Raw genomic sequence first — 14,829 nt, 5'->3', positions numbered from 1 at the left:
AATGTCACTAGTAATCATAAAATTCCAATTAAAATAACAAATACTAATTTTGTTGTTATATTGTAAAAAATAAACTGATTAAAATAAAAAGAGACAAGAATGAACAGGCACAGTCATTCTTACACCCTGCTGGAAGAAGAATGTGTTTAATTGTTAGCATTTATTTAAAAGAGCATGTTCTTTGATTCAGGAATGCAACTTCCCATTTTCCTTAGAGAAATGGTTGCACATTTGCAAAGTGAATGTACAAATGTTTGATGCAGTCTACGTTAATATTAAAAGACTGGAGATATTTACTAGTAGGGAAAACTATTTATTAGCAGAAGAATTGTAACAAACTATGGTTTATTGACACTAAGGAATCATTTAGTGAATTAAGAGAATTAGTCACAAGTACAGACACGAGCTGGTAACCTAGGATGCACTAGGTACATGCAACATAGCAGTCTGAAACATAGAAAAAGGCTGGGAAGGGATCACAGCAAGCTAATAACTGATAACTTTGGATAGAAGAAATGACCAAGAGAAATACTTGCTTTATCTCATCTAAATTTATTACATGGCTATTGCAAATATGCATTCATGGGTTATTTGTGTAATGAAAGCATTAAGAATTTGCATAATGGTTATATTCCCAAACCAGTTCACAAAACCATCCTTTGAGCTGTCCATTTGCATTGACAGAAGACAATGTTACTGAGTTGAAAGTCATACAACAGTTGAAAATATTTTAATTTTATTTTTAAATAATTTCAAAACTAAGTAAGTTTCAAGAATAGTGGAAAGAATCCCAGTCAAGTCAAAGTTTCTTAAATTGCTCCAAACTCCAATCCAAGACCACGTGTTGCAGACCATTTGCATTTTCTTTTCTCCTTAAATCTGGATGGAACATTAATCTTTCCTTGACTTTTAGGACATTGAAAATTTTTAATACAAATTTTAAAGAATGTCACTCAATTTAGTTTTTTCCAATATATCCTCTAGATTAGGCCCAGGTTATGTATTTTTCTGGCAGGAATATCACGCAGCTGATGCTATGTTCTTCTTATGGGCAGCACAAGGTGGTAATTTGCTCAATATTGTTGGAGAAACTGATTATTTGATTAAGATAGCGTCTGCCAGGTTTCTCTACTGTAAAAGTACATTTTTTTTTTTTTTTTTGTCTTTTTCCTTTTCATCGGTACCCGGGATCGAACTCACGACTGCCTGCTTGCAAGGCAGGCGCTTATGCCGCTGAGCTATATCCCCAGCCCCGTAAAAGTACATTTTATGATTAACAAACTTTGGGGGGAAAGATATTTTGAGACTATGCAAATCATAGTCTCACTTTACCATGTTAGCTGTAGCATCTAGTAAATCAAAATATTGTTACTCTAGTTACTAAGTGGCAATTTTAAAATTCCATTATCATTTATTGTGTAGCTTTATTTCCTCCTTATTTGTATCAGCATCCATTGTGAGTATTATCATTACTTTCAGTACTTGAATTACTCCTGATTTGGCCTAGGTAGGTAGGTACTTTTAAATTGGCTTGTGCATCTTTTGACATGTCTCCATATTTCTTTGAATACTTTGTTTTCTAGCACAAGATTATGTTTCAGTGTTGAAATCAGCCATTTCTTTAATAATAGAAATTCATGTACTAGTCGTACCTGTTACTTCTGAGGATCAGGGATTTCTCCTATCTTCTTGGTGTTCAGAATTAAGAAATACACATATGTGTACAACACACACATTTATTCTACATATGCATATATGAACTGTGTAGATCTATCTACCTTCTATAATTCTGGAAGTCCAAATTTAGATCCAGTGCTACAGGACTTATTTTTGCTTTCTGCCTTTAAAAGTTTTATTATTTTAAGCTGGGCATGGTGGTGTTTGCCTGTAATTACAGCACTCAGGAGGCCGAAGCAGAAGGATTGCTGAATTTGAGGCCAGCCTGGGCTCCATAATGAGTCCAGGTCAATAGCAAGACACTGTCTCAAAAAAGTTTGATTATTTTAATAACTATATACATATGCAGGATATAATGTGATGTTTCCATATACCTATACATTATGGAATGACTGAATCAGGCTTATTAGCATAGCTATCACAGCAACTATCTTATCATTTCTTTATTGAAAGACATTTTAAAATCCTCTTTTTTAGCTCTTTTGAAATATACACATTGTTGTTAACTTTAGTCACCTGTGCCACAGGACAGCAGAACTTTTGAGTTTTAGCTTTCTCTTTTAATTGTACTTTCTTCTTCAACAATGAGAGACTTCGCTCCCTTACTGTGTGTACTTTTACTCAAGTGGTCAAACCCTGTATGTAGCCACTCCTCTGACACCACGGGGCTCCGATGCAGGCCTCACACTGCACCATTACTGACTGCCTGCATGCTGGCCCTGTCACCTCACCCAACCTTGTCCTCCTGGGTGCTGTCCCTCACCCTGCCATGATGCCGATTAGTCATCGCATGGAGTTCCCATAACCAACCTCATCAGGTGTGGTTGACTTCTTTTCAAATCACAAAAGTCTTTTTTGAAAATAAAACCTGTAGAGGGTTGATCCGAAAATGTAGTTTAAAAAAACATGATCCAATCACTCACAGTAAGCTGTCTTCAACTGCAGGCCTCAGGTTCCCAAGATAGACACCTAAATAAAATCCATCTTCATGTACCACAGCATGGAACGCTGAATGAAAATAGCTGAGATTTCCTTCATGAGCTATGCTTTTTAACTCTTCAGTCTTAGAATCAACCTTAATGACTATAAACAATCCCTCAGGCCATCACAGTAAACTTTCTTACGTATGATAATGTTTCTTCAATATACGTAAAACCCACACTAAACAATGAGTTCTGAATTGTAAAGGACCCGTCTAAGTTTTTACCCACAAGTTGAACAAAAACACACTCAAATTACTTCTGTGGTTGATTTTTTAACTGAACAAATGGATGGAAAAGAAGGAAGCTAGAACAGAGATGCAGGAGAATGGGGAGGCATGGAATAAAGAAAGATGGAAGGGGAGAAGGAAGGGAAAGAGAGAAGTTGGAGGAGAAAGGAAGTGAGAGGGAGGAAAGGAGAAAGTCAAATCAGTATTTTAAATATTGAAGGTAGGTTTGTGAAGCTTGAGAAATCATAATTGAAGGATAAGATGAAGTTATCCTTTTAATTCTGAAAGAAACACTGGTACCTGTATATTTAAAGTATCTATTTTTATATTGATGCTATTTAAAAAATTGTAGCCTAGTATTATTTCTTTTTCAAGTTTTATATGGAAGAAAGACTAGGAGAAAATTATGATTGTGGGCAAAATTTCCTGAGATATTCAGCATTTGGAAGAATAAGTTAAGTTGGTTAAGGCTACAATGTAAATAGAAGGTGCTGGAAAAAGAATTAACTACAGTGATGAAAACTGAAGGAGGATACACTGGACTGTTGGGTCTCTTCATGACCAATAGGCAGTAGCACAAGACAATATGAGTTTGACTTCTTGCATGAAAAAGAAATGAGGCAGCAAAGATCAGCTCTGTATGTTGTGTTTAAATTCTTTTTAAGTTGGAATTTAAATAATTCTCAGCTTCTTATGCTGGGCTATTACCAAAGGTAGAATTCAACCAACACCTTCCAAAACTGTATTTAAAGTGTTTCAATAAAACATTACACATCTCTTCAATTTAACAGAAAAACTGAATGGCTATTTCTAGCTCTTTGCATTAATAAACCCTAGTAAAATCAGTAAATTTTAGGAACTTCAGTTTAGTTTTTGTTGTTGTTGCTGTTGGTTTCTTGTTTTTAGCATGAATATGCTATACCACCTTATCCCTCCTTTTAAAAACATTTATACATCGCAAAACTTTACAAAGAAAGGTTTCATCTCTACCTATCCTTAATTATGGCAAAATCTTTAGTAATGTATCACATCATGACATAAGAGAGCATCTATGTACAAACATATACAATTTTATTGATATCGCTACAGACTACAAGAATTTTAAGTATAGTCACAATTGCTGAGTGCAACAGAAAAATAGTAATTTGTCATTTTCTGAAAAGATGCAAAAATTCTGAAGATGAAAGAAAGATACATCAATGGTGTCATCTGTTTCATATTTCCTAGAATAAAACATCACATAATTAAGTACTAAAAATTATAGGTTATTAGGGATTTTGATCCTGTGTACAATTGTACGAAACCACCACCTTATTTTCTGGCTTTGCATTTGAAAAGGGTGGGCCAAAACCAGAGGGAAAGCAGTAGGACAAGAGATTACTCTGAATTTTTGTCACTGTGCATTGCTATCTTTGATGGGCCGGCTCAAAGTGATACACACTCTTTCAGGGAATTGGAGGTCGGACAGTAAATTCTAGGCATTTTTCTCTTTAGATACCTATCTAATAAGGAAGAAATCAACTTAAGTGGCTTTGGGAGCTTGTGATTAAAACAACAATAAGATTAAAACAATAAAAAAGGAAAAGTTCTTTTTGTTAATACCTAGTCTAATAAAATAAATCTATAGTAGAACAGGTTCCTGGCACCTATGTTCCCTCTAAAATAAGAATGATTGCTAAATTTGGACCTAATTTGGTAAATGATTATTTTGAAAGTCCCCACTGCCCAAACTTTAAGAATTAGTTTTCCAATTAGCTTTCTACTGTGAGATGTATTTCTGGTATCTTGTGATATCACATACAAAAGATAATAAAAAATTTGTAAGTTGGATCCAGTTCAAATAATTCATGGCCAATTCACACAGGGGAACATCAGAGTTTCTAGGAGTTAATGGGGAGCTCACTGGTGAGAAATTCACTCAGGTTTTTGTTCTGTGAGAGGCACAGAATAAACACAAATGCAGGCAACATTGTATCATTACATGTTGCCTTCTCTGAGTCCAGCACACCAGCTAAGGTGCACAAATAGGTCTGACTTAGTTGGCAGACACTTTGGCTAGATACTGGAACCACTTTGGATGCTTTTAAAAAGACTAGAGTCTGGTTCACACTCCAAGGAATTGTGATATAATTGTGAATTTTAAAATCTCCAGTGACTGTTACATACAGCCACGGTTAAGAATCACTCCTCTAGATAAATACATCATTACAGGTATCTATCTATCCTCCAAATCAAAGTTTCTTGCACACTGGCACTGCTTCAGCTTTCCCAAGTCAGGCATCATCTGCATTTCTTCTGTTTAGGAAGAAATTTCTACACACATAACACAAAACATGTTATGCTGACAGCCGTGTTCCCTGGAATGGAGCATATTAGAGTTAATGCTCATTAAGTTCATGACAAATATTTCCAGCACTTGGAGCACATAGCACCCAGCCAAAAATGAGGTTGGGTGGTGAAGAAACTGTAAAGGTTACCCCATCTCCCCTAATGCAGACAGAAAGACTTGAGGTGCTGTGCTAACTTCCTTTGGCATGGTCTTGTCTGAACAATGTTGTCTATTTTCTACATGTGGGCCGGCTGTGATCCTACAGATATATTCCTGGCTTGTTCCAACAATCCTAAAGCAAGGAGAGGATTTTTTGTTTACTTTTCCTGACCTGTTTAATTTCCTCATCTGTCCAAATATTTTACAGCCATGAACCTCAGAAAGTACCTTCTGAATCTTCTCCAGCTAATCTTAGGCCTAATCTTACTCCTTTTTTCTCTCAAAGTCATGTAGATAATGATAGACAGTATCTTTAAAACTGCATATGGAGACATATAAACTGGGAGCTTTTCCCTTAAAATTTCCTTAAAAATTTGAGAGATAAGGTGTAGATTTTGATTTGCAAAGAGTAAATTCCAAAAGATTTGAAAAGTTATCTCTATGACTTAAATGCTGGAATACATCTCACTCATTTCTGTCACTGTCCTACTAAAACCATGCCAGACAACGACCCTGTTTGTGATGGAGACACTTTCTCTGGGCCTTAATGAAGTACAGAACTCCCATCCAAGTACTAACTAGGCCCAACTCTGCTTATTCAGAGATCAGATGAGATCAGGCACCTTCAGGTTGGTATGGCCATAGACTTAATGAAGTATAAGAAGCAAAGTCAGCAGTATTGCTTTTGTAGGGGATTAACACAAATGGTAGCTCAATCATTCTCAAAATCCCAAGATAAATGGAAGATTTCACATTACTTACATTATCATTAGAACAAACAATAATATTGCTCACTTTACTTTTTAGAATAAGTAAATAAATAGATTATTATTGATGAATAGAAAGATTATTTTCTGCTGGAACAGTAAAAAGGGCTTATCTATGAAAGGTGTAATAAGGAAGTAAAGTCAACTTGTCAAGACTGTAGTTTGCAAGCCTTTCTTCTAAATCCACCTTAGTAGATATAGTTTCTATGACATCCAAGGCTCAGGGTCATCACCTGCATCAGTGTTAAATTTACTAGGAGATTTTTTTGTATGTTCCAGGACAGAGAAAATATGAGACAATGCAAAGGATTACACAGATCAATAGTATTTGTTTTCCAAGATGATGCAATAAAAAATGGATGGTGGTTAATGTGTGTGTGCGCCAATGTTAGTGCAATAGAATGGAAAAGTTAAGAGAAAAATCACATTAGATTCTTCTTATTGCTATCTTTTTGAATTACAAAAATAATTTTGATACAGCAAAACCTCATTAATTTGGATTCCACTTATCAGAAGTTTGTGGGAGGAAATTACCCTTACATTAAGAAAGGGCTTCTAAAAACAATTTTGTAAGCACATTTAAATCACTTAGTGGAACCTGATCTTTTCAGACATTTAAGAAGCACTTATCTGCTTCCAGATGATGTGTTAACAATAAGCTTTTGGTCTATTTATTGAAGCAAGAGATTTAAACACTTTCCTCGTAAAAGGCCATAATACCCTTTTTGATATTTTCTCTGTGTACTTTAAATTGTTCAATAATATTGTTTCCTCACTGGCTCATAAATATTTTCTCCAAAATTGTCTTTTATTGCATATGAACCACACATGTAATTTGGGGTCCAAAACTTTATCTTGCTGACAATATGCACTTATGTGCAGCTTTACTCAGGACATGTATTATATATTTCAAGTCTGTTTCTTTGAAAGATGAATAGTGACTCTCAACTGGGAGCTATTTGGAATGGTGGGAGACATTTTTGATTGCCATTGTTAGGGGTTTCTATTAGCAACTAGTGGGTAGAGGCCAAGCATGTTATACTAACATCCTATAATACACAGGACAATCTCCTATGACAGAAAGTTTTGTGCTAATAGTGCTGCTATCACGAAATCCTGATATAAAACAAGTTAAATCCCTATTTTTGGCAGTGCTGCAGGTAGAACTCAGGGCCTTGTGCATGGCTTGGAAATGCTCTATCACTAGCTACTCTTTCAGCCCAGAACAAGTTAAATCTTACTGGGCTCTAGTGTATTTATTGAATTTACTACTACATTAGGTTGAATTTCATTATTTATAAAATAAACCAACTTTTCACTCTTCTTGGTCATTTTTAAAATTTAGAAATGATACTGTGTTTTGTTCAGAAAAATCAGAAAACCGGGTCCTTGAGACTGATGGTAGAAAAAGTACATTACAATTTGGTTGTCAGTCTCTTCTAGATCTAGCTTCAACTTTCTGTAGTATTTTCACTGTAAATTTTATATATCATGTCTGTATTTCTAGCCAGATTCTGTCACCTCCTATGAGAGTCTGAGAGATTCATAGAGTGTTTTTAAAAAAGAAGCCAGACATATTTAAGGACTCTGCAAAATGTTATCCCAGTATACATTTTTGGACTCTTTCAATCATCTTTTCTGTTTTCGGAATTACTGAAAACATTTTAAAGGAACGAAACAAAACAAAAAAAAATTTGGCTATGAAAATAACTGAAGACTCCAGGAAAATGGTGAATTATTAAGAAACACAGCTGTAAATCCAGTATGACCTTGATTAATCAAAATTCAATAAGTCAAACCCATACCATTAAGATTCTTTTTGAAGGAGCAGCATATTGTAAGATGGGTCCTAGAATACCCAGATGTTTCCTCTAAATTTTGACTTCCAGAATCAAGTTAAATAGTGCTAGTTGTCCTCATCTGTCAGTCTCTAGTACTCTTCTTTTATGATGGCCACTTTTATCTTGCTGGGGATGCTTTGTTATTGAGAATTTTAAGTAGGGAACATGTATTTGGTAGTTATTGCTGTAATTTTGTAGCTTATATTAGTTGACTTGATTAATGACAAAATTATTGATTTTTTATATCATTAAAATATGTATTTCTGTTGTTCATAATGAGGACTGAGGCCAAGATAGCAAAACACCACATTTTATAAATCTTTCCATTATTAAGTTCTGAACCAAAAAATAATTTTTAATAAAATCCATAATCATAAATGTAATAAATCAGAATCCATTTCCCAATACATTAACTGAGGTTTTACTGAATTATGTTAAAGAGAATGACCAGGCTGTGACATTCACAGTCTGTGAATGTCAGGCTGTGAAAGCACCTTGGGGCTACAGACCCTACTGGGTTTGAATAGTAATATACTGTGTAGCTGACAGGCATGGATATAGATGGAAAATTTAAAATATTACGTATTAGAAACTGAAATTTGGAAGCCTGAAATCAGTTCTTAAAGCTATCTGCCTTGTTCTAATAGTCTAGTTTCTCAAACCTATAGCCAACTCCCTTGCAGAATACAAACCAGGCTGAAAAAAATGCTTTTAGGGGACCCAACCTTGCATGGTTAATGACTAAAAATAGCAACCCATTCTGAAGGTGACAGCAATGGCAATAATTGTGTTGGGAATAATTTATAGTACTGGCAATTCTTGAATGAGAACTGGGAATGGTGTAAAATCCAACACAGAGAGAAGAACATTGACCAGACTCTTGTAAGAATTCCGTGTTCTAAGCATGATGAAGGTTACAGATGAGAAGAAAATTCTGGGTTTTTGTTTTGTTTGCTTTGTTTTTCAGTGGGGTATGGCAAATATATTTGAAATGCACTGATACCCTCTAATGCAGATTTTTTAAGTTGTTGGGTATGGCCCAATTTATAAAAATAATTTATCATAAATCTTTTTCTTCTGTCATAACATGCTTTTTTTTCCTTTTCCTTTTAAGATGTTAATTTATCATGCAAATTTTTTCATTAAGTGCATTAATGCTTTTTGTTTGTACAGGAATTTCAAATCGAAAGAAGATTCCCCATAGTTTCTAAGTGTAAATCTTTAGCAAATCACATGCCAAGGTGATAGCTCCATTCCACATGGGAAAAGGCATATTCAACCATTATCTTGGGATTTTAACCAGGGTTCCAGCCTTTGGGTTGTAGTGTCTTTGATAAATCTCCTTTCCAATAACTTCAGATGGACGTAGTGGAACATTTTGTAGAAGAAACTGGCTTCTAGCAGTTGAATAGAGCTGCTGGGAATAAATTTGGTTTCCCTGAATAATGGTTTCTCAAAGTAGTCACAGCGTCCTTAGAAGTTTAGAATTGGTACCATTTCTTATCCTTATATTTCAGCATTAACTGTAAAGAGAAAAACAGTCAGCATAAAATGCTAAAAACATCTCTAATAGTACTATTCAAAGCAAGCCCATATTGAGTGAAACATATTTAACTAAATCTCAAAATATATAATAAAACAAGATGCTCTATTTTGTAGAATAAAGTACATATGAGAAAGGTTTAAAAACCAAGCACCCAATCAAGCTATAAAGACATTTTATAGAGATTTTAATGATTAAGACAAAATAGAGCATGTGGATCCCAACCTCTACTGCCCTTTAGGGGGGAGAGACACACATACTCTACTTATACACACTGTGTGCAGCTGATACTGCAAACAACTTTTCAGATCCAATAGGTAATTTTAATTATTTCCTAAGGGAAAAAGTATTCATACATTATGGTTAAAACCATTTCCCCAATCTGAGATTTATAACACTTTTAATACTTAGAATGTTTTTAAGGCTTTCAGTTTATCCTTACTGGTAAGCATTATATTTAGGTGTGGCTAAGCTTTCTCATGCAGGACCTAAGAATTTAAAGTTACAGCTGTCTGAATATGCCTACACATGTTTGGGCACTTTACCTCATGAGCGTGTTTGGAAAACGCTTCTGCGCTGGTCATCATGCCTGCAGTCTTCTCTTCCAATTCTCCCAGTCTCTGTCCTCTCTCATCTAATGCAATCCGGGCTCTGGTCAACTCCCCCATCACCCCTCCAGCCGCACCTTTCATTCCTTCTATACTGCCTGGTCCAGGGATGTGTTGCGCAAGGCTACGGGATGCTTTTCCTGCAGTGGCTTCCCCAACTGGGAGTTTAAGCCATAGCAATGTAAAACATTTTGTCAAAATAATTTAAGTAGTCAAGACTATCACCAAAACAAATATTTATATTACATTCTATTGTCATAATTCTCATTAGAAGAGTGACATATTTGCTTTTGTTCTATGTATGTGTTTGAAGATGCTAGCATTTAGCCAAAAAAAAAAAAAAAAAGTCCTAAGAAAGAGACTCAGAAAAATACTATTACCACATGCATTTGTGAGTTTGGGTTGGGGTGGTTTCCACACAATAAAGTGTAACTGCATTTCTTGACACAGCTGAACTGTCATTCTCTCAAAACATGAGCCCTCATGTTTTACCCATTTTAGGATCTGATATTTTGCTTAACTTTCTTGCCCAGATCTTTATTCCAAACTTTCATGTTCATCTTGATTTATCAGCCTTTATAGGCCTCAGATTTTTTCTCTTTGTAAATACTAGAATATAGGGAACAGGAATATAGTATATAAATAATGGACATTAGTATACATTGAGATAATGTGGCTTCATAAAAGGCTAACACTTCCTAGTGACCAACAAAACTAGTCTGAATCGCTTCAATGAAGTAAGAAAATTATTGAAATAGGTATCTTGCCAGAAATTTGCCAGAAACATTTCCAACAAAATAACATTTGAGATGCAATTTAGATTCTTTGTTTTTTGTTTTTTCAGATAGTGTCTCACTGTATCATGCAGGCTAGTCTTGAATTGACTATGTAGTTCAGGCTGGCCTTGAAGTTACAGTTTGGGATTAGAGGTGTGTGCCACCATAATTGGCTTATCTTTTTAAAAATAAGAGCCTTATTGAAGTTCATCCTTAAACAAGTGCTCAGCTCACTGGCTGTTGTGCAGCTATCACCACTTTCTGATTTTAGATTGTTCCCCTAAAAGCCCCACATCCTGTAGCAGTCACTCTTCTTTCCTTATTCCAGTACCAGTAACCAATGAGCTGCTTTCAGTCTCCATAGATTTGCTTTTCCTGGACATTCAGATAAATGGAATCACATACATGAACTTTTGTGTCTGACCTGATGATTCTGTTGGATGTTTCTGATGTTCATCCATGTTGTCACTTGTACCAGTACTTCTTTTCTTTTTATGGCCAAATAATACTTCATTATATAATGGCAGCTAGATCTTTTTGCATAGTTAAAAGTTCAAGAGGAAGAGAGCTTTAATCTACAAGACCAAAGCATAGTGGTATATTCTGGAAAATATATTGTTATCTTCTCTCTGAAAATGTTTCCTAGTATTTTCCTTCTGCTTTTTGATTATTGCTCATCAAGGTCTTACTGGAAAATTTTAAAAGTAGTTCATTTTGAACAATCTGTTTCCCACAGTGATTAAAGACAGACATTAAAAAACCAATTTTCAGATTTTAATAATTAAATGCCTTAACCCTGCCAGGCGGGTATGATCTAAAAATGAGACATTTATTAGCTTGATTATTATTTGTTTGAATTATATATATCATTTTTGTTAAATTATTTCCTAATATTAAGTGACCAATTTTATTCATGTTTGCTAAACACAAATAACGTTTATGGTACAGAAAGCAATATGTTCAAACTTTAAAACGAGTGAAAAACACTGAGTTTAAAATTTGAGATCACATGTTACATTAAACTACAGAGAGAGGGAGACAGAGACAGAGAGACAGACAGGGAGAGAGAGAGAAAGAAAGACTGAGAGAAAAGAGAGATTGATTTTTATGATCACAAGTTTACTCACAGAGCTCTTCTCTATCAAATGTTTGTCCACTTCCACCAAATAGTCCCTTCAGAAATCCTCTATTTTGAGCCTCTGGTGTCTCTATGGGAGTGAACAAATCTCCCAGCATGTCCTGTACCAAATTGAAAGAAAAAAAAAACTTTTACAACAACTAAGAATAGATTAAAACGATAATGCTATGTATGTTGAGCACATCATGGAAAGACAGGCTGTTTTCCATATCTTTTCCTGCTGATTTTTCCTTACAGTTTTCTAATATTTCTTTCTCATCGCTAGTAATTGTAATTTTCCTTTTTCTGTTCCTTTTCTCTTCTCTAACAAGCATGAGGAAATAATATATTCACTTGAGATTTAATTTCTGCCTATGAATAATGATTACCAATTTAGATGTCTGTCTGCATCTGTTTCAGTTAGCACAGCATCTTTCCTGTCCTGGTTCTCTTTTCTGAGCCCAGTGTGGAATGCTGCAGGGAATAGGAAGCCTTTGGCACTATGTGCAAGAAAGCTCCATCTATTTTTATGTGTACAAGATTATGACAACATGGCTCAAGATCATTTAACTCAGTCAAAATAAGACCAGGGTGAGGTAAATGTTTTTGTTTGGAGAGTCTTGGAATGACTTGGAGGGGAATACCATGTTTCCTCCAAAATAAACCCTATCTGAAAATAAGCCCTTTTGGCTGTTACCATAATGATGGACACTATCATGCAGGCTATGCCTCCCCTTTCTCTTGCTCCTTAGCTACTCTAGCAGCAGGTAAGGCAAGGATTTGCCAACTGGCGCTCGCATTTTTGATGTCTATTTTTCAAAGCTGATTATTTTCTGTGGGCTTATTTTGGGGGAAACATGATATTTACTTGGAATTCAGATGTGCCCACCATGTTCCACAAATATCAAGTCAGAATCTATGTGCTTTGGCTATCTGTATTTTTATCAGATATCTACAAGTCTTCAGCACAGGTAAGATAAATCAAAAGAAGAAAGTGGTAGGGTCACAGTAAAGAACATACATTTAAAACACCAAGAAGAGGTTTATTTACCATTTAGCAGAACACAGGTAACAGTGTAGCTTTTACACATTTTCTATCACTTTTCTTTTAAGTGCAACTTTAAAAAAAAACCCAAAAAATCATGTGCTTGACCTACCTGTAAATTATCACACATTTCTTGGCTGTATGTCAACCTCTGAATTTCGGTAGGAGAGACCAAGTATAATGCCTGTCCTTCATTGGTAAAACAAAATGTGCGTGCTATCCTCATGTCTGTCAGTGGCAAATAATTAACATCCAACATTGGGCGAAGACTAGGTAAGCTGAACGAAAAAAAAAAATAAATTCACATTTTATACTGATGTTTGTTTTCCAGTATAAAACAAAATACCCAAGACCACTGCACTGAGCTATATCCCAGCCCTTTTTCACTTTGTAATTTTGAGACAAGGTCTGGCTAAGTTGTCAAATTGCAGTCTGGGTTGGGACTTGTGATCCTCTTGATTCACCTTCTGGGTACTAGGATTATAGATGTGTGCCACCACATTCCACAAACTGAAGAGGACATAAAGCTGGTTCATTCATTCTGCCTGAGATGGAATGGATGTGCTCCTCATTCTTTTACTCCTTAATTACACAGGAAAATGAAAATAAGCTATAACTTAGGGCATTGCCACCAAAGACATACTGATAAATAAGCCTGGACAAAAATGTCATGGAATGAGCTGGGGATGTAGCTCACTGGCACAATGCCTCCCTGGAAAGTTCTAGAGTTTGATTCCTGGTACAAAAAAAAAATTAATGGAATGACAGTAAAAAGTATTGGCTCAGAATTTACACATCTAAATGAATACCATATATTTGAGGTATTTTACCATATGGCTTCCGGTTTATCTTAATGTTTTAGCTTTGCTAAAATATTGAATAGAATGTCCTTTGAGACAGTTATTAGAGCTAGTTTTACAAACCACTGAAGAAAATCAGTTTTATTGTTTTTTGGTAACACCATCTCTACCAAAAGAGGTAAAATGTGATTAAATCTCAAGTTTTGAACCGTTCTAATTCTGAATGTGCTCAATGTGATTTTAGATTATTACAAATCATAAAACCAAAGCCTCAAATAGTACTGATTTCTCTTATTAAAATAATTTGCAGTTAATACTTTGGACCTGAACTGAGATGTGCTGAAAGTATAAATCATGCACTAGAGTTCAATAATTATCTAAAATTTAAAAGAGATGTTAAAAATGCATATAACACTTCAGGTTACTGAACCTCTTAACACATGAACTGCCACATGTTAACAAATGGGGCAGAGGAAAGGAGATTTTTCTGATGGGTTACCATATCTCTGTTCTGTCATATAAACAAGAATAGAAAAGATGATTTTTAAAAGTGTTAATTGATGTAGAAAAAAATGAAAGATAAAATCAATTGTAAGGGGCTGGGAAACAACTGGTTTTAAAACTAAAAAAGTGTTTTATTTTTCCATGCAGGAATACTTTTATAGAAATAGGATCAGGGAAAGTGGCTCCTACACTGGAGAATTCATATACAGATTCACCTTTTATATTATTCTCTATTTTCTAACTTGCTTCTCAAGGTCTGGGGGGTTCATTAGCACCTGAACAACTAATCACTAACTGTATCTATCAGAAACTAGGACTGTAGGAGATTGGGCTCAGCAAAGTGATCTGGAAAGATCTTGGGAATATATCCTTCATGGGAAAATGGAGGAAGCCAGAAATGGAAGGAGTTTTAGGATTCAGTTCATCAAGCTACACAACAGAGTATATACCATT

General features: G+C 35.1%; 1 protein-coding gene across 7 annotated transcripts in view; it reads right to left on the bottom strand.

Moving 5' to 3' along the window:
- Nucleotides 1-532: 532 nt before the first annotated feature.
- Stxbp5l (syntaxin binding protein 5L) overlaps nucleotides 533-14,829 on the bottom strand; it is a 375,791-nt gene continuing 361,494 nt past the window's right edge. For all 7 annotated transcript variants that reach the window (XM_063225050.1, XM_063225052.1, XM_063225055.1 and 4 more), the window contains 4 exons: nucleotides 13,185-13,350; nucleotides 12,038-12,149; nucleotides 10,072-10,292; nucleotides 533-9,506 (listed from right to left, as the gene is read on the bottom strand). In XM_063225050.1, the coding sequence (XP_063081120.1) occupies nucleotides 9,465-9,506; nucleotides 10,072-10,292; nucleotides 12,038-12,149; nucleotides 13,185-13,350 (541 nt within the window). In that variant the 3' untranslated portion in view covers nucleotides 533-9,464. The remainder of the gene's footprint in view (nucleotides 9,507-10,071; nucleotides 10,293-12,037; nucleotides 12,150-13,184; nucleotides 13,351-14,829) is intronic.

The sequence above is a fragment of the Cavia porcellus genome, unplaced genomic scaffold, assembly GCF_034190915.1.
Source record: "Cavia porcellus strain 051 isolate PalLab524CR breed Dunkin Hartley unplaced genomic scaffold, mCavPor4.1 scaffold_15, whole genome shotgun sequence".
Lineage (NCBI taxonomy): Eukaryota > Metazoa > Chordata > Mammalia > Rodentia > Caviidae > Cavia > Cavia porcellus.
Note: the sequence above shows the minus strand (reverse complement) of the source record. Positions and strands in the feature narration are given on the sequence as shown.